This window comes from Lepidothrix coronata, unplaced genomic scaffold (assembly GCF_001604755.1).
Source record: "Lepidothrix coronata isolate B3197 unplaced genomic scaffold, Lepidothrix_coronata-1.0 Scaffold152, whole genome shotgun sequence".
In the NCBI taxonomy this organism is placed as follows: Eukaryota; Metazoa; Chordata; class Aves; order Passeriformes; family Pipridae; genus Lepidothrix; species Lepidothrix coronata.
Window position 1 is genome coordinate 537,010 of NW_016690332.1, and position 19,150 is coordinate 556,159.

At 41.9% G+C, this 19,150-nt stretch overlaps 1 protein-coding gene and 1 long non-coding RNA gene across 3 annotated transcripts in view; both read left to right on the forward strand.

Moving 5' to 3' along the window:
- The window catches only part of LOC108504089 (heterochromatin-associated protein MENT-like), a 28,079-nt gene that overhangs the window by 496 nt on the left and 8,433 nt on the right, over positions 1-19,150 (forward strand). The window contains exons 3-8 of the mRNA XM_017828713.1: positions 1,778-1,812; positions 3,674-3,845; positions 6,048-6,126; positions 7,758-7,894; positions 9,887-10,004; positions 10,762-10,904. Of these exons, the coding sequence (XP_017684202.1) occupies positions 1,778-1,812; positions 3,674-3,845; positions 6,048-6,126; positions 7,758-7,894; positions 9,887-10,004; positions 10,762-10,904 (684 nt within the window). The remainder of the gene's footprint in view (positions 1-1,777; positions 1,813-3,673; positions 3,846-6,047; positions 6,127-7,757; positions 7,895-9,886; positions 10,005-10,761; positions 10,905-19,150) is intronic.
- Positions 14,800-17,764, forward strand: LOC108504115. Of its 2 annotated transcripts, none has more exons than XR_001877000.1 (3): positions 14,800-14,929; positions 17,091-17,195; positions 17,589-17,764. It is a non-coding gene; the product is annotated as an uncharacterized LOC108504115 (long non-coding RNA). The 2 variants fall into 2 exon arrangements; XR_001877001.1 differs by lacking the exon at positions 14,800-14,929 and adding an exon at positions 15,247-15,339.

Here is a 19,150-nt window from a genome sequence, read left to right on the forward strand (position 1 = left end):
CTTCAAAACAGACCAGAATTACTTCACCATATGCCAGAGGAAAACGACCAGTTTTATCAAAAGACTTTTTTATGACCATTTGTAGGAGGTCAATCCACTTGAGGTCAACAGGTCAGGTGTTGTGATGCTGTGAAACCTTGTTTCTATCATTCTGCCTGTATCAATTAACTAATTTATCTCACTGTTTTAATCTGGCACAGCAAAACGAAGAGCAGTTCTTCTTTGGCTAATGTGCTCCCCTTTGTAACCCCAATTACTAAAAAGGATCTTGTAGCAACTGGTACATACCACAAAGAGTGTCTACACAATTTGGGTACCCTTTCTTCATTTTCCTGTATTTTTGGCCAATCTTTCCAGCTTATAGTACCACTAACTGCTTGGGTTTTTTTCTTCTCCTATTACTCTATCTAAAAAATAAACAACAGCAGCTTAAGATACATAGCAGAACATTTCTGAGGCTCATAACTAAATATAATAGTGTCTAATATGTTTCTGAAGTAAGAAATTAAGAGGATATTCCTGCACACACTTAAAACCAAAAGATAGGAAGAAAGAGAGGCACGTATATCCCTCTTGAAACCTTGTGTGGTATATGTACCAGTCAAATTTCAAGTGAATAGAAGCACTAATATATAATTCTTATTCAAAATATGGACTTGTACACTTTACATAGATGCTTTTTCCATATAGGTTGACTGCATGGTAATTGGTTTATTTTGCATTTGTCATACTAGTGGGCAGAGGCCATTACTAACCCTAAATGTAGCAGAAAAGACATATAATGATCACAAATGAAATTTATCAACACAACTTAGTGTAAGTCACACAAACTAGGATCAGAATTACACCAATTTAAAGTAAAACATTTGTGCACATGTAAGTCTTTTATATTTCACCTTTGCTGATATCCAGTTTTACACTGTTTTTGCTCTCTACTCCTAGACATCAGTTTCTGTAAAAGTCATTACAAGCAACACTTTCGAGCAGTTTTGCAGTTTTTGGTGGATGATTCAAAATCCCTCAATCCATCAGACAGGAATAATGAGCTCAGTACAGTGTAGGGCCTGTAGGTATCTAAAGCACCTTCACCTCCTTTGTGAGGAGCAGCGGTCTCTTAAAACAACATCCACCATTTCAAATGAGCCCAGTGTTCACTCTCATTTCATCACTTATTTTAGGTGACTGTGTAAATATCTTCTGAGCTTCCTTTGTGATCTGCTTTCTGTAACAGAAGAGTAAAATATCCCTGTAAAAAGTAAGGGCTTTATTTGACCTGAGTGCCACAAGAATTCAAATGCTTTCCCTCTCAAATCTAACCACAGGATGAATGAGACCAACAGTCTATTTCAATATTCCCTTTTAGCCATAGCTTTGAGATCAGTTTCTATTTATTTCCCCAGTTTGTTGAGTAAAAAGAAAAGGAAGCCCTGAAGTTATTTCAACATATCTTGTGCCAACACAGAGTGGTTGATATACTTTCTGCAATTCCTACACTTTTTGCAGGCCAAACACCAAGGTTGTGGAGGACATCTGTGGGGAAAAGGCATACTGGCCTTCACGTTCCAGGATATACATCCATGAACAGTGGCCTTGAATTCAGGAGGTCTCCCCCTCTTTCTGAGTTCTGAAAGCAGGTGATAGAGAGGACTAGGAATAAATGAGAGAATGTGCACATTAATGCAAGAAGAGGATGTAGATAAGAAAATGGAGGTGCAAACATTTCTTCATTTCCAAAAGTACTCGTTGCCCCACAGACTGTCACAGATCCTGACTGAAGACAGATCTTAACCCTTCTCTCTCTCAGGATTTCAGGTAGTGTAAATATTTATATCAAAATTACTAGCTCTTATTTGGAGGTCTTAAAAATTCATGTCAAATTCTTTGGAATGGAGCAGTTAAAAGATGGCATAGAAGTTATGCAGAGGAAGGGAGTGCTTATTATTTAGTACAAAGTGTAGCCCTTAGGGAAACCTGTGCCGAGGCACAATGGACAGAATGCAAATCGAGGTTGGGCAAAACCTACATAGCCTGGGAGGGCAGAAAGTTTCCTCACCTGTAGCAAGGGTGCTTTAATCACCAGGCTACTGGTCAGTTTAGATCAGAGGACTGAGAACAAACTCCAGGAGAGAACACCCTCCTACTGATGATAGAATTGAACACACAAGACAACATGACTCTCTAGAACAGTGTTTTGGATGCCCAGCACTGGGTATATTAGTTCAAGCCTCTAATTTATTACTTTCAAATAACTACTGAATCAAGGATCCAGACCTTTCTTTTGCCAGAAGACCAAAGTTAGGAGACTTTGGAGACCAGTTAGGAGACCAGGGAACCTCGCAGAGATACAAGCCTGAGAAATACTTGATAGCTCCCCAGACACTCTCTGGGAACAGGAGAAGGAGATGTCACTTTGAAATCCTTCACATAAAAATATTCAGCTCAGCCCTGTCCCCTGGATATGCTCTGGGAGTATCAGCATCTCCAGGAACAGCAGTAAGATATCACATTTGAAGATCCTAAAAATACTTGGGCATGAGATAGGCTGCATGGCATTCACCTCTGAAGAATGCTTCAAAGCTGTTGCAGATTCTAGGAAGCTTTGAAAACAAATCTTGAGGACCCCAGGGGTTCCAGGCATCTCTGACACTTTGTGGCAGTTCTCTTTAAGGACTGCAGTTTTTGATTTAATCACACAAATTGTGGGTGAAGATAGATTTAAATGTCCGGTTGCCATTGTTGATCTAATGCTTAACCTTTCACCTGATGCCATTTTGCACTGACTTCACCATATGTTTTTAGTCATTATGCTGGTGAAGACAGTGGAAATTTCTGATTTTATCCTAATATTTATGTAAGTATTAGATTGATCTAAAATATGCTAATAAGAAGCACAGGTTTGTTCTGGATCCATTACAGAAAATTAGTTTAATCCTGGGGTTGTGGTTATGTGTTTGCTTTGGTTTTGTCCTGTAAAAACATACTTAGAAAAGAAGCAGAACAAGGATGGGAAACCTGCAGATTCTGATAAACTACCAGGAAACCAGAGAAAATTTGTTGTTGGTTACAACAGGAACTATTTGGAGTTCTATGTAAGCTACAAGACTTGAAAAACAGCAATTAACAAATCCAGCTACAGATTCCAAATGTGGGTTTACCTACACCAAGAATGTATAAAAATCTACATATCTCTAGTAGCCATCAGGATACATATAGTGAATCACATTAATTCACCATGCTTTTTTCAGTGGAAAATAATAGCACAGGAAGTTTAAATAAACAGAAAAAAGCCCAAAGCAGCACAGTGAGAAACTATTTTGTTTCACTCTCTCAGAATCGAAGAATAACTCTATGAAAATTAAGTAAAGAGTGAATGGGGTTTTGAAACAAGTCTGGACTGTGAAAAAATTTCTCACTAAAACTGTACTCAACTGACAAAGAATAAATAAAAAAGCTGAGGACACTGAAAGTTATGTGGAAGGAAGAAATAATGCAGGTCTTAGAAAGAGACCTATTAGCTGACTGTACTTGGCATCTGTGCAGTATTTTACCCATTACAGGGACACCCTCAGACTGTATTTGAGAGGGAGCAGGTAATCCCCCAATAACAGCTTTGTATTCTTTGACAGACATGAAGAAGTAGTCATCACCTCTCTCTGACACTCATTTGTCTCAGGTGTATCAATGGAGTCTCAGTGTCAACCAACAGCTTCACTCTGGACCTTTACAAAAAGCTGAACGAAAATTCCAAAGGACAAAACATTTTCTTTTCTCCTTGGAGTATTGCAACTGCTCTTGCTATGGTCCACCTGGGTGCAAAAGGTGACACCGCAGTCCAGACAGCTGAGGTAAGTTCTGAAATTAGAAATGTAGTTCCTACGTAAATTGCATTGTTATTCTACCTATGGGGAACAGAAAGGAACAATATGGGAGAACAGTGACCTGCCATAATGTGGTACAGGAAATAGCCCCAGTTACATGGTCAGCACTGGAAATCACTATTCTTCCACTTTATTTCCAAGATCTTCCTGCTCTGTACTACCTCTACATTTAGCTTGTGTTTACAGTTCCCAGAGCACAGCAAGGGGTCTGCCAAAGAGAAGTTATTGATATTAGAGATTACTGCTGGTTTTGTTTGAAACACTACACTCCATTTTAATTGCCCTCTGAACAGAATAATCTACCTAATACAGCGCTTAAATAGTAATGAAGAGACAACTTTATTAAAATAAAATAATATGGAGCTAAGATATGCTAGAGAAAAGAAATCTGGAGATAATATCACTGCTTCCAGACATCAGTGGGTTCTGGCAGCAGTATATCTGCTTCCTCATACTGCATGCAGAAGTTAGAAAGCTCTCCTGAATGCATTTTTGGCTGCACAGGAGTGGCATAAATACCTTTGTTTGTGACATAGTAAGTCTATAAAAATGGTAATCCTACCATGAATAATGGAGACATATGAGTATTAAAAATATCATAGAATCATAGAATATGTTGAGTTGGAAGGGACACATCAGGATCAAGTCTAACTCTTGGTCCTGCACAGGACACCCCAAGAGTCACACCATGTGCCTGAGTGCATTGTCCAAACACTTCTTGAACTCAGATAAGCTTGGTGCTGTGACCACTTCCTTGGGGAGCCTGTTCCAGTGCCCAACCACCCTCTAGGTGAAAAACTTTTTGCTGATATCCAATCTAAATCTCCCCTGACTCAGTTTGATGCTGTTTCCTCAAGACCTGTCACTGTTCACCAGAACGAAGAGGTCAGTACCTGCCCCTCTGGTTCCCCTTGTGAGGATGTTGAAGACCACAATGAGGTCTCCCCTCAGTCTCCTCTTCTTCAGGCTGAACAGACCAAGTGACCTCAGCCACTCCTCATACTACTTCCCCTCCAGACCCTTCACCATCTTTGTTGCCCTCCTTTAGACACTCTCTAATAACTTAAAGTCTTTCTTATATTGTGGTGCCCAAAACTGCACACAATATTCAAGGTGAGGCCACACCAGTGCAGAGCAAAGCAGGACAATCCCCTCCCTCAACTGGCTGGTGATGCTTTGCCTGATGCCCCCCAGGGCATGGTTGGCCCTCCTGGCTGAAGAGGCACTGCTGACTCATATTCAACTTGCTGTCAATCAGGACCTCCAGGTCCCTTTCCACAGTGCTTCCCTCCAGACTCTCATTCCCTCATCTATACACACAAACAGAGTTGCCCTGTCCCAGGTGCAGAATCTGGCACTTGCCCTCATTAAACTTCATATCACTGGTGATTGTCCATCTCTCTTATTGTCAAGGTCTCTCTGCAAGGCCTCTCTGCCCTAGAGGGAGTTGATGGCTCCTCCCAATTTGTCATCAGCAAATTTTCTTAATATTCCTTCAAGTTCTGCATCCAAGCCGTTAATGAAGATGTTGAAGAGAACTGGGCTGAGGATGAAGCCCTGAAGAACCCCACTAGTGCCTGGATGCCAGCCTGATGTTACCCCATTCACTATAACTCTTTGTAACAGACCTGTGAGCCAATTGCTCATCCATTGTGTAACATGTTTATCCACTGTATGCTGGACGTTTTGTCCAGAAGGATCCTGTGAGAGACAGTGTGCCCTCTTTTGCTGAACTTTTCAATATTTGTACTCTTTTAGGTTATACTCAATTACTTAAAAACCTTAAATGCAGTTTTACATTTATGTCATGTTAGTAAGACTCTGAATTGTGCTATGCTTTTTGTTGTGTTTTGCTATGATCTGAAAATAGAATCCATGCAGCTAAGCACAAACTAACCACTTATCTAAATAAAACCATATTTGAGTCACAATATTGATCTATTATTAAGCAGTCAATGGGGTTAAAATCTATTTAGTAATGATACAGTTACAGAAATTTATTGGAGGGTCCTCAATAACTTGTCCTCAATAACTTTAATAACTTTAATAGACTAACTATCATTACACGTGGCTGGTGAATTACCATAGAAAACTAAAATACTTACAACCCTTGGGCATATTTATCTCCAGCAAACAAGCTGTCTTTATGAACATTTATCATCATCACAGGTTCTTCATTTTAACCAGACTGCAAGAGAAGAAGGTTCATCTGAGACAAGGCGTTCTCCAGGGAGACCAAAGAAAGATGGTATTTATTACAACAAAAGACTTAAAGATAAAAATCTCTGAGAATGGAATAGTCCAATGCAGCTACTGCTTTTGCCTTCTAACATCTGCTTGTTTTCAGTCTCTTATCTACTGTCTCACTTCATTAAGAACTTTATATAGAAAAAGTGAACAAGTAGGTAATATTACTGTAAACTCATGAACTCAGGCCTTCAAAATCAGAACTCGGACACTAACAGCATTTTGATTAGCCCTAAAACTGTTTTACTTGGTTTTAGCTGGGCTGTTGAAATACCAAGAAAACAACTGTCCTAATATGCTTTGGACAATTCTATTTCTTATCAGCTTCAGGTTGGTTTTTTTCTTTCTGTAGTGTTAGCAAAAAACAACTACTGCATTCATACCTCACTCCAGCCCTACCCAGTAAAGACTCTTTCACCTTTCTTACGCATGGACACATCAGGTAGACAAAATTTCCCTTTAAGGTAATGCATGTTAACTCACCCTTGCTCATCAGCTCCCCAAAGACTTGCCACCAGGACAAACTGCCCAGATCTTTTTCATCAAAGGAACTCCCTAAACACTGAAAAACTTGTAAACTTGAACAAGCCATTTTTTTTTTCAGCATAGAAACTAAAAGAAAGCTCAAAGAAATTAAATTAGACAAACTGGAAACAAAAGGGGGTAGGAGGCTATATCATTCTCTCCCTAGATGGTGCAGGGTGATTCTCCAAGATGAATCATTACATTCACATTCATTTTAGCAACTCACTGACTTCATAAGTTGTGGCAAAGTTTGTCTAATCTTGTCTTTCAGATATTTCACTCTATTACCTCTTCATTCTGTTCCCATCCCACGGCAATACTCAGCCTCTGCTATCCTGTGTCCTCTGGATACCAAATTCTTTCCTAGGTGTCCTTCCTAGTAGCCCATGTCTCAGCATGAGTGAGAAAAGATCAGAGCAAGGAATGTCACCTCACCAATCTTATGACAGGTCACCATGAGTCAGTAGCAGAGACTCTCAGTGTCTCGTGTCCAGGGCATGGTACATGACACGAGGGAGGAGACCCAGGCAGCTCACGGGGAACAGCTGACTGGTAGCAACTTATTCCTCCATTAGCAAAGCAACAGCTGGCAACAGCTGGCAAGAAAGCTCATGCTCCCTAAAACCATCAACAATGACATCCAGGACAAGCTATCTCCAAAATCCAAACAGCAACAGCAGAAATCGTGTGAAACAGGGATAATTCGAATAGTTGGTAAGTCCATGGTCTGACATGAGTGTCTATCACAATAGAACACCTCCTCAAAAACTGCAGGCTGCATTGATGGGTCCTTGCGAATCTAAAAGGTCTTGTGAAACTAAAAATTAGGCCTGACCATGACAAAATGAGGAGATTCAACTTCCTGGAAGCACAGTCAGCTGATGTCCCCAAAGGGCTACACTGCACTGCAGAAACGGATCATTGCCCTACAGACAGAAAACAATTTATCCAGTTATATGCAGTGCTGCTAACATGCAACATACACAAAAAAGTGTTTAATTCCCTGAAACTCATTTTTAATTAAAAAAAAATTGAACAATTTAAATAAACACAGCAAGTGCAACAGAAAAAAAAATACTTCATACTAACTGGTATCTCTTTCCAAAGATCCTGAGCATGAGCGAGCTGAAAACATCCACTCTGGCTTCAGAAAGCTCCTACCTGTCAACAACAAAAGGAGAAGCACCTACTTGCTGAAGAGTGCTAACCGGCTGTATGAGGAAAAGACCTACCCATTACTACCTGTGAGTTGAACATCTTTACTTGAGAATATGTTGACATTAAGAGGGATTATCAATAGAGATGATAAAAAAATTCCAAATGATAGCACTGAGGTTTTAGTGAGAATATGAAGACAGCCATACATGGCTATCCTTGGACAGACAAGAGGTCCATTTTTTTCCAGCAGTGGGCAACAGTTCAGGAAGTGTGTGAGAAAAAGGCATGTTGGATAATGACGCTTTTCCAGAATCTGCTGTGGTCACCAAGTGATCTGCAGCTCAGGGACTTTGTGAACCAGAAGGCATGTCTACTTAATAGACTTTGACGAGCTGTTGTTTTGAGACTTTGCAGACTTGTCTTTTGAATGTACTTCAGCCCTCAGCACCAGGATTTCCACAGCTGAACTACACATTGTAGGAAGTGCCTGTGCCTTTTGAGCTTGCTGCCTGTTGGCATCGTTACTGGTTAGTTTATCTTCTAAAGGATGCTTCTCCACATCTCTGGTCACCCTCATCCCCTGTCTCTGTATCTTATATACTCTAGCATTCCTGAGATTGGGGAAGTCACAGCTGCATTGAGAACTCAGACAGGGGGCACACCAGAGTGCTATATGGTGTCATGCTAGAAGCCTCTCTTTTGTTGCCTACTCCTTTCTTTCTAATTCTAAAATTTTTATTTGCCTTTTTGTCACTATTAGGCAGATTTGTTTTCATGCAACTGTCCATTATAGCTTCAAGACGTCATTCCTAAAGAATAGTAATCCCTTTCTATACCTTACACTTCACTGGATCAATTATGAATATGTTAATATATATATTTTTTAATGTAATCATTTAGATTTTGATTTTATAGAAAAATACTTTAGCACACACCCCAGCACATATACCCCTGTGGTACTCCAGTAGTAACAACCCTTCACTGTGAACATTATTTCCTCCTACGCTTGTTTTCCAGTCTTTCAAACACGACCTATCTCTGCAGCCCCACAGATGCTCACCCTTTGGTGAGGAGTCTTACAAAATGCCTTTTGGTAATCCAAAAGACTGTAATGGCTCAATCTTATTACCCATGTGCTTCCTGACACCTCCACAAAAGTCCAACAGATTTTGATTTAGGATTTCCTATTACAAAATGCTGTTGACACTCCTCTGATAAGTCACGTTAATTCATACACCCACTACACCTATTCTTGTTCATTTGCCCCATACTGACTCATGAGCTTGTAATTACCTGTGTCTTCGAAATCTTTTTAAAACTGACATTGTATTAATCATCTTCCAGCTCCTTGGAAGGTGGTTTTAAATGAGATTACTGTTCTTTGATCTTGGAGTGTGTTTGGTTTCCTGAGTAATTAGCAATTTGTCCTTCTGAATGTGTATTGTTCATTTTCTCCATAATCTCATGTACTTAGGCTTTACAGAGAATCTAGGGGATTTCCTACTGGGAATCTCCATTAATTGTTTCACAGCAGACAGCAATGCAAACATTAATTCTGCTTTTCTGCCTTGATTTTATTCAACCAGAACTTCCCCTTTATACCCGATCCCCTATTGTCCTCACAAACTTTTGGCAGGTTCCTCACCTCTGAACCAAACTAAAAGCCTTTTTTCAACTTTATATGAGACTATTCTTCCACCTTGTACTGAACGCTATGTCACAAAGCTGGGAAAAAAGTATTTAAATGACGTAAAAATGTCATTTTGAAAAATTTAAAAAAAAGGATGAAGAATATTTGTTTCATGGATATTTCAAAATTACAAATGTGCACCTTTGATTTCAAACACAAAAAATTTGAAGTAACAGTTTCCTTGAGACTGAAGTTTGATCAGTCCATACTTAATATTCAGTATAGAATGTATCAGACCTTAAGATAAGGGTTATCTCACCTAAAACAAATTTTATTTTCTTACATTATGTATTAGTTGATTGTCTAATTTGTCAAAGTTATTATTTCTAACATTTTTATAAGTCAAATTTAACTAAATAAGCATACATTTTCAAATCCTATCTTTCAGAAGTTCTTACAGCTCATTACAAGCTATTACAATGCCAAGTCACAAGCTGTAAACTTTAAGACAGCTGCAGAACAAGTCAGAGCACAGATCAGTTCATGGGTTGAAAATAAAACTGAGAGTAAATATCACTCTGATGGCTTTTTTTCTTGACTCATTTTCAAATTATTTGTATTTCCAGATTTATTGCTCTTGCAGTCAAGGCTCCACAAAAGATGGAAACTCAGAGGAGGGAGGTGATGAGCAAAGTATGGTTAAATAGCTTGAAGAATGCCTATCTCCAAATCTAACTTCTGCTCCTTACAAGGTCCTTCCTTTGATTTTTTATGTCGTAGCCTCTTTGAATTATTGCTGTTCAGAGGGATGCGTGGCAGATACTGTGTAGTCCTCAGTTAGTGAGGGTTTTACTTCTGCATTATTCAGCTGCTTGCAACCAATTTCAGAGACCATTCAAGCTATACCACTTGACCCACTTTCCAATGCTGTTTACTACCAAAGCTCCAATATTAAAAAAATTATTCATAGAATCATAGATTGGTTTAGCTTGGAAAGAACCATAAAGACCATCTAGTTCCAATCCCTCTGCCGTGGGCCGGGACACTTCCCACTAGACCACTAGTTGTTCAAAGCCCCATCCAACCTGGCTTTGAATACTTCCAGGGATGGTCTTGTTTTAACACAACTTCTCCAGGTAAAAGATACAGAGATACTTAAAACCCCATTTTTACCATATGTACATCATAGAAATGTACAACTAAAAAAAACCCTCCCAAATGCAAACATTTTTGCAACAGGGTTAGGCACAGAGAAGTCACAATTAAACCTGGCAAGTTACACAGTCACACTCAAATAACAGTCCTGTTTGTCTGATTTTGAAGGGAAAATACAGAGTCTGCTGCCTGCAGGATCTCTCCATTCTCGCACTGTGTTGTTCTTAGTAAATGCCATTTATTTCAAAGGAAAGTGGGAAAAGAAATTTCTGGAGAAAAATACTTCTGAGATGCCCTTCAGATTAAACAAGGTAAATTCCTTGTCTATATGCCTGTTGTCATATGTCAGTATGACTATTATTGAAGACTAAATATTTAACCTGTATTTCATATGCCACTGCAACACTTCTTACAGCTGAGCACATGGTATAAACTCAGTGAGAACAGCAACTCTGAAAATAAGTCAGTATTATCTTATTTACATATATCCATGAGAACAGGATTTTTAATCAATACGTCCTCAGTATCAAAACACTTGAAAACAGTTAAAGTAAGCTAAGTAGGTTAAGTAGCTTAAGGACATGATGAAATGTCTCTAAGTACCATGTTCGCATTTTCAAACGGGACCAAGTTACTTTTCACAAGTTGTAAGCATTGCTTACACGCTCTCTTCTGCTCTCGGGACCCTGAGCTCAAGGGATCTGATCCAGCTGCTCTCTCCACACACATCCTGGGTGTTGCATCAAACTTCACAGGGAATTTTCACAGGAGTTTGTCATTTTAGCTGAGTATGGGAGTATGACCTATTCAGTATTAACTGGGGGGACACTATTGAGCTAACAGTATTTAAACTATCATGCGCTGACAATTCCCAGTAGCTGACTGCATGCATATTTTTGGACTGTGTCAAAAGCAAGCAAAATTATTTGTCAGTGGAAGCAAGCATTTCTTTGACATGGATTAAGAGTGCAAATACCTTTTGTATGCCAGGCAAAGTAAAGCAATTGTGCTGATGATGTGACTGTGTACCCGAAACCTACTGCACTACATGTGCAGTTTTAGGATCCATCATGGCAGATGGCTGCGGTGGGTCACCTTGGCTGGCCACCAGGTGCCCATCAAGACTCTCTATCACTCCCCCTACTCAACAGGGCAGGGGGAGAAAAATAGGATGAAAAGATCATGGGTCAGGAAAAGGACAGGTAGATCACTTACCGATTACACTTATGGTCAAAACAGGCTCAACTTAGATAAATGAATTTAATTTATTGCCAATTAATCAGAGTAGGTTAATGAGAAATAAAGTCAAATATATAGCACCTTCCCCCAACTCCTCCCTTCCTAACAGGATCAACTTCACTCCTGATTCTTCCAGCTGTGCCCCAAAGCAGTGCAGGCAGACTGGGAATGGGGGTTACAGTTAGCTCATCATGTGTTCTCTCTGCCACTCCCTCCTCCTCACACGTTTTCCTTGCCCAAGTGTGGAGGCCCAATCATGGGATACAGTCCTTCACATCCAATGTGGGTCCTTCCCATAGTCTGCAGTTTTTCAAGAACTGCTCCAGTATGGGTTCTTTCTCTGGGGTGCAGTCCTTAGGAATGGGCTGCTCCAGCATGGGTCCACTGCAGGGTCACAGGTGATGCCAGAAAACCTGCTCCTGCATGGGCTCCTCTCTACAGTGCCACGCTCTAGCATGGCTTCTCCATGGGTTGCAGCTTTCTTCAGGGCACATCCACCTGTTCCAGCATGGGGTCATCTACAGGCTGCAGGGTGGATATTAGTACCACCATGGTCTTCACCATGGGCTGCAGGGGAATCTCAGCTCCAGCACCTGGAGTGCCTCCTCCCCCTCCTTCCTCACCGACCCTGGTGTCTGCAGAATTGTTCCTCTCACATTTTCTCACTTGGCTCTCCCAGTTGCTTTTGTCCAGCAGTTTTTGCCCATTCTTAGTGCCCAGAGGCACTACCAGTGTCCCTGACTGGCTCAGATTTGGACAGTAGCAGGTCTGCCTTGGAGCCAGCTGGAACTGTCTCTGCCTGACACAAAGGCAGCTTCTGATGTCTCCTCACAGAAGTCATCTCCGCAGCTTTCCTGCTACCAAAACCTTACCACACAAACCTAATACATTGGTGCCCAGAGAGCGTTTAATTCACAGGGAGAATAGCGAGGCCTGCAAACAGATAAAACTTTAGCACTTAGTAACAGCTCTGTGAACATAACACAGCACAGGAATTCACAAGTTTATTGAGCAGTCCAATTCCATTTAGTAATCCAGTCCTATACAGCTTGGGGAAGAGGAAAAGCCAGCACAGGTCACAGAAAATATGTTTCAGTGTGACAATCAGTATTGCCTGGAAGGAAGGAAGTCAACACTTTTTTCCCCTCCATCAAGGCTCTCGCTTCAAATAACACAACCTTTCGGAGAAAACATGAAACCCTTAACAGTAGTTACTTGCTTATCAAAGCTAACTCCTTTACTTTAAATTAAGAAATATATTACATGGAATTCAGCTGGTAGGTAGTTAGCACATGTGCCTATGCCGACTTTTTATAAAGATCCCAAAGACTTTGAGAAGAGGGTGTATGCAATACTGTCCAAAGGAAAGGGTCCTGGGTATCCAAATGCTGCTGAGTCTCATACTTGTTTTTAAATTTTTGCTTTCAGTTTAATGAAGCAAATAAATCTCACCACCTTTAAGAAAATAAACAGGAGCATAAGTCACTTGGCACTTTGCAGGATCATGCCCTGTGAATATGGTGCACGTTCCATTTGTACTCACTGCTGGTAGCTCGGTTTTGTTTTACATGTTCTTGATGAGCATTAAGACACTGGTCTGTGCATATCTTGTCTCTGTCCTTCACATTCCAACTATTTTCTTCCCCAACTCACTGCAGGTGGAAAGAGAGCTGACCTATGAGAAATTGGCTGAATGGACCAAATCAGCCAATATGATGAAAGCTGAAGTGGATTTGTACCTGCCCAAGTTGAAGCTAGAAGAGAATTATGACCTTAAATCCCCTTTGAGCAGCATGGGGATACAAAATGCTTTTGACCCAGTTTAGGCTGATTTCACAGGGATGTCAGCGAAGAAGGATCTTTTCATCTCACAAGTAATTCACAAAGCTTTTGTGGAGGTCAATGAAGAAGGTTACTGAGGCAGCAGCTGCCACAGGTGTCTTGGTGATGAGATCAAAAGCACCAACAATGACTTTTAAAGCTGACCACCCTTTTATCTTCTTCATCAGACACACCAAATCCCAAACCATGCTCTTCTTCGGCAGACTCTGCTCACCCTAGTCAGTTACTCCTTGCCCTGCAGAGCAGGTAAGGCTTGCTTGCTAGCAGAGAAGCAAATACCAAACCTTGAACTCTTTCTGCAACCCGGGGGGAGCAGAACTTGAACTCTCTCCATCAGGCCAGACACTCTGGGGCCTGAGGCACAGCTCCTCTTCCCTCCTACCCTAAAGAGGCAATCAGTGCAGTGCAAAGGGGAGTGCAGATGCTTTGTATCCAGCAAGCAATCCTGATTCTCATTCAGATCAGGCCATCATCGGTAGCTCTGTCCTCATCACTATTAGCTATGGCATTTCTATCCCTCCCCATCTCAGCAGTGTGTACAAACGTATTTTAGTAAAGTCCATCCCCTCACCCTCATAACAGGGCCCCTGATCCCACCCTGCAGCAATTAGACCCAATCGTTTTCTAACACTTAAACCTTCTAGCCCTTTAGGTTCTTGTGCTACAGCTGGAGGTAAACCCTGCCAACTCTCACCCTTGCTTTCCTTCCACGTCCCAGCTCTAAGTCTTCATCAGCTCCCAATTAACCTAACGTCACCCCACAGATTCCTTTTAATAAAATAAAATAAAATAAAATAAAATAAAATAAATAAAATAATAAAATAAAAAACCCCACACCTCTATAAGGGCTATTTGCCTCACTCAGACCTCGGAAATGCGAGGAAGGGTTAAGCCTGTACGGTCTCTGGCTACAGCAATAGCTGACTTTTGCTCAGAACCACCCCTGCTTCACAAATAAATAACAATAATAATAATAATTAACCATTCACAGACTGGGGGTGTTTTCTGTACGCTCTGCCACGAGAGGGAGGCAGAGATGGAAAATCACTGGCTGCAAAGGCTCGGAGCGGGGCGGCTCTCGAGGCAGCCGACGCGCGGTACGGCCGCCATTTTGTCGGGAGGGGCTGCGGCCCCGCGCTGTTGGCGCGGCCAAGGGCGGAGTGTCGCTGCCGCCGGCTGAATCCCGGGAGGGGCCGCGCTCCGCTCCCTCTGCTCGGCTCTGCTTCCGGGAAAAGGGAGCGCGGAGGCCGGCGGGGTGAGTGCGGCGGCTCCGTTGTCCTGAAGGTTTTCTGCGGGAAGCTTGCGCTTGCGTTTGTTGGTTTTAGGGTTTTTGTCTTTTTTTTTTTTTCTTCCCCCCTTTCCCCTTCCCCCTCCCCCTTTTTTTTCCTTAAAAAGAAAACCAAACCAACAAGTAGTGCTGTATGGCATTGCTTTCCTTGTGGTTTTCTACACACCGGTGGTTTTCTACACACCGGTGCTTCTTGCCAGCTGGAGCCGCGGCGGAGCGCCGGGAGCGCTTCTTGTGTGTGGGAGCGACGGGGGCACCGCGGCGATGCCGAGCTGAAACGTCTGCCCCGCGGTGCCAAACCCGGGGCGGGGGCGGAGGAGGGACTCTTCGCCCTAGGGAGTGCCAAACCCTAGGCTTCTTGTGCCTCAGCTTGCTGGGTCAGTGTCAGGCTGCTCCCTACCCCTTTCCACTCCTGCTGAGGCACAGGGGCCAAGAGCTGGCGGGGTTGGGCTGTGTCCTCCCACGCATCCCACCGCCTGCCCCTGGACAGGTGTGTTGGGAAGAGCCATTACCAGAAACTGTCAGTGGTCTTACCCTGCAGATGTTTTAACATCGCTCCCAACTCTCCAAATCCTAAAATGAAGCCCTGTTTCTCAAGGAAGCTTGCTTTGGTTCAGAGGGTGGGAAAAGGGGCCTCCATACCGCAGACGCAGTTTTCTCTGTGTTTGAAATAGTCGGCTTGTGGCTCCTCTGAGGCAGCTGACAGAAGGTGGGGAAGGTCCTTGTACACTGGACGGTGATCCATGTCACAGTCTTCGTGGGAAATGTCTCATGGGCTGCAGGCTGGAGAAGAGCTGCACCCTGCTCCGACCGGGTTCCCCCATGGCCCCGCATTGCAGTGTGTGCTGTCTAACCTAGATACAGCTTTTTGGTCCATAAAGACTGTTCTAAAGCATAGGTGTTGATTGCTGAGACAAATGCTTCTAATTCATACTGGTAGGAACACACAGGGTCCAGGCATGCAGAAACGAGCATCAGCACAAGTGCCTTACTGCTGACCTGCAGAGCCCAAGGGGAAACCAGAGTGAGGAATGAGTTGCTGTCAGCAAACCTTCTGATCACTGAGGGTTTTGCCGCAAACAGTTTACAATTGATTGACAAATATGTACTTATAAGTTCCTTAAAGTGCAGTCACTGTGTGTTGTCTCCAAAACTGCTCTGATAGGAGGGATGTCAGTAGTTGTGTTGGTATTCCTGAGCTGCAGAGAAAGCATAGTTAACTGCACAGATATAACTCCTAATCGTTTGTCCCAGCTATTGCAATATTACTTATAATTTGGTTAAATGCGCTGGTTTTGAAGCTGGCAAATAGTGTGATGCAACCATCCTTTTGTCTGTAAATTCTTGCTTGTCATGGAAGCCCTGCGCAAACTTTTTAGGAAATAACTGTTTGCTGCTGTCACTATTCCTGTGTGCTTTGACCTGGAGGTCAAAAAACTTTATTGCTAGCAATCCGCAGGTATTGGGATATTAGGAAAATTCCAGTTTTCACTGTAACTAACATGAACACTATGTGTCTCCTACTTACGCTATAAAGTACTTAAGTTACATGTTTCAGACACAATTGGAGGATTCTTTCCCTCTAAGCTTGCTTGGTTTTTTTGTTTGGTTAGCGTTTTTTTCAGTTATGGGAGAAGAGAAACAGGAGAAAATTGCTACTGCTTATAGTGAAGCTCCTAGCAAGAAATTTTCTTGGGTGGAAAACCATGCATGCAGAAACTTGCACTTTTCACCTAGTTATCTGAGATAATTAATAAGTATTATGAATAAGGTGTTGGTTTTGTATTTTTTGGCAACGTATAAACAGTAGGCCCTGCCTTAAGGGAAGAACAAAACATGAAGACATTTACTACCAGCTGCTCTCTTATGATTCATGATACTTATCTGTGGTTAACTCAGCGTTCTAGTATTTATTGCTCTTTTTATAGGTGGGTGGTTTAATCTCAAGTTAACTGCCACAGACACCAAGTTTTTTCTTGTGTGTGTTTCCGTGTTGTAGGCAATAAAATGGAACTGAAATGGACTTTGATTTTTTCTTTATACTACAGTAGGAAATTGCTGTAATCTTTGCTGTAATCTGTCATGCTGATGAAATTAGTTTTTTTTTCTTTCCTTTTTTATCTTGTAGGACAAGCCATTCTGCTGACTTCTCCCAGCCCAGCTGTTTAAAACACAGCGTGCACACGTCGGAGTAAGCTGAAGGTACAGCTGAAGATCTGTAGACTTAGAGAAGGTAAGAGTTTGTAATTTGGCCGTTGTGATGTCTAACTTTTTGGTCTGGTGTTTGTATAAAGGCAAATTATTTTCTTTGTGAGGTCAAGAGAGCTTTCTTTCAGTGAGTTCTGAACAGAATCCTGTTGTGCCTGATCATCTCAAAAGGTGTAATATTACGTAGGTATGGGATTGAAATACAAAAGCAGACAGTAAATCCCTAAAATAACTCAAGAGAGTTGTATGGGGTTTAAGGTGCTTGTGCCACCAAATCAGTTTTCCATTCAGGTGATAGTTTTCCAGCCTAATGCTGACATTTGCTGGCCAGTTTATGCTGGGAAATGTGAAAGAGAAAAACAGGTTTTTTGTGTTCCAATAAATTCGATCCATTCTTGTTCTGTGTTTTATCTGCCAGGTTGAAACCATGGCAAGCCTGTGTGCAGCAAATACCACTTTTGCCCTGGACCTCTTAAGAAAGCTGTGTGAGAAGAAAAGTGGTCAGAATCTATTCTTTTCCCCTTTTAGTATTTCTTCTGCTTTGTCTATGGTTTTGCTGGGTTCCAAAGGTAACACCGAAGCCCAGATAACAAAGGTAGGTGAAAATAAACTTAGTGGATTGAATGCAATGGGAGAATATGAGCAACAGACATGTCTTATAGTCTGCGATGTGTACTTCTTCTTAGCTAGGGTTGTCACTCTGCTCTGTAAGAACAGAACTCTTCCTTTGGGGGGTGTGTGTGTAAGCAGAACAGGTTTCTTTAGGGGGAGCTTCTTTCAGTATGAAATTAAGAGAGTTTTGTTAGGTTTCGGGGTTTTGTTGTGACTGGGTTTTTTTGATTTTTTTTTTTGAGACAGATCTTTCCATATGTAATTAAAAAGTACCTGGTTTCTTTTTTGTTTTTTTTTTTGTTGGTTCCATGAATCTCTAGCTATGTGTAATACTGCCTTCTGCTTTCTTGTTTGCTCTTATTGTCAGATGATATATATTTTCAAAATGTAGCCAGGCACGTAAAAATAATTTAAAAAATCTACGCTGTCTACATGTCAAAGTGGTACCTGCACCTTGGTTTACTTTTTCTTTTTAAACTTGCTCAATTGGCAAATACCCCATGGTATATGTTTTACTAATGAATTGGCAGTATGAAATGAACAATCAATCATTTGTGTTATGATGTTTGCCTCTTTTGCAAAGTGGAAGAGGAGTGTAACCTCCTATATTGTTACTATTTAAATCTATAAAAATTTCTCCAAAATCATATTTTTGCCATATTGGAGTTATTCAGAGTCCATCTGGACAAAGTCCTGGGCCGCTGGCTATAGGTTTTCTGGGTTGGCAGAGAGTCATACTCTGATCTCCAGAGATCTCTTCCCACCTCAGCCATTCTGTGATCCTCCAGTGCTTGACCCGAGGGAAGAAAACTCAATACTGCTGACTCTTCTGCTCCTTAATTAATTACTTGTTGTGGTGGTTTGGACCTTGGTTTTTCCCCCAGAGGCTGAAAAGTGGTAGACCCCAAGGGGTGGAAACCCCTGGAAGTTTTGAAGTTCTGTCCAATGGGCGCTCCTGCAAAAATGTAAACATATCACAAGCTCAACGGAAGAGATGAGTGGTAGTTTGGGTTATTGGAGAAGAGGTGGCCATGTTGTAGAGCCACGAGGAAGGGGCTCTGAGCCCCTCGGGGCCTCCAGGCCCCCCCCCAGCCCCAGTTGGGGGCTACAGAGACTTGGAACAGTGTTAGACTGGACTAAGCATTTGTAGTTATGCCGGGAGATGTTTTCTCCATGGGCGCAGAGCAGCAGCTGGCACTGACCAGAGAAACGGTGGCACAGAGCCAGGACAGACAAGACCTGAACCGGAGAAGCAACAGAAACATGCAGCATTGCAGAAAGGACTCCTGGAAAGGGAGAGAGAGAGACAGCCAGCAGCAGAGCTACAGAGTTTGGGGTAAGACTGAACCAGACCCCAAAACTCCCTTG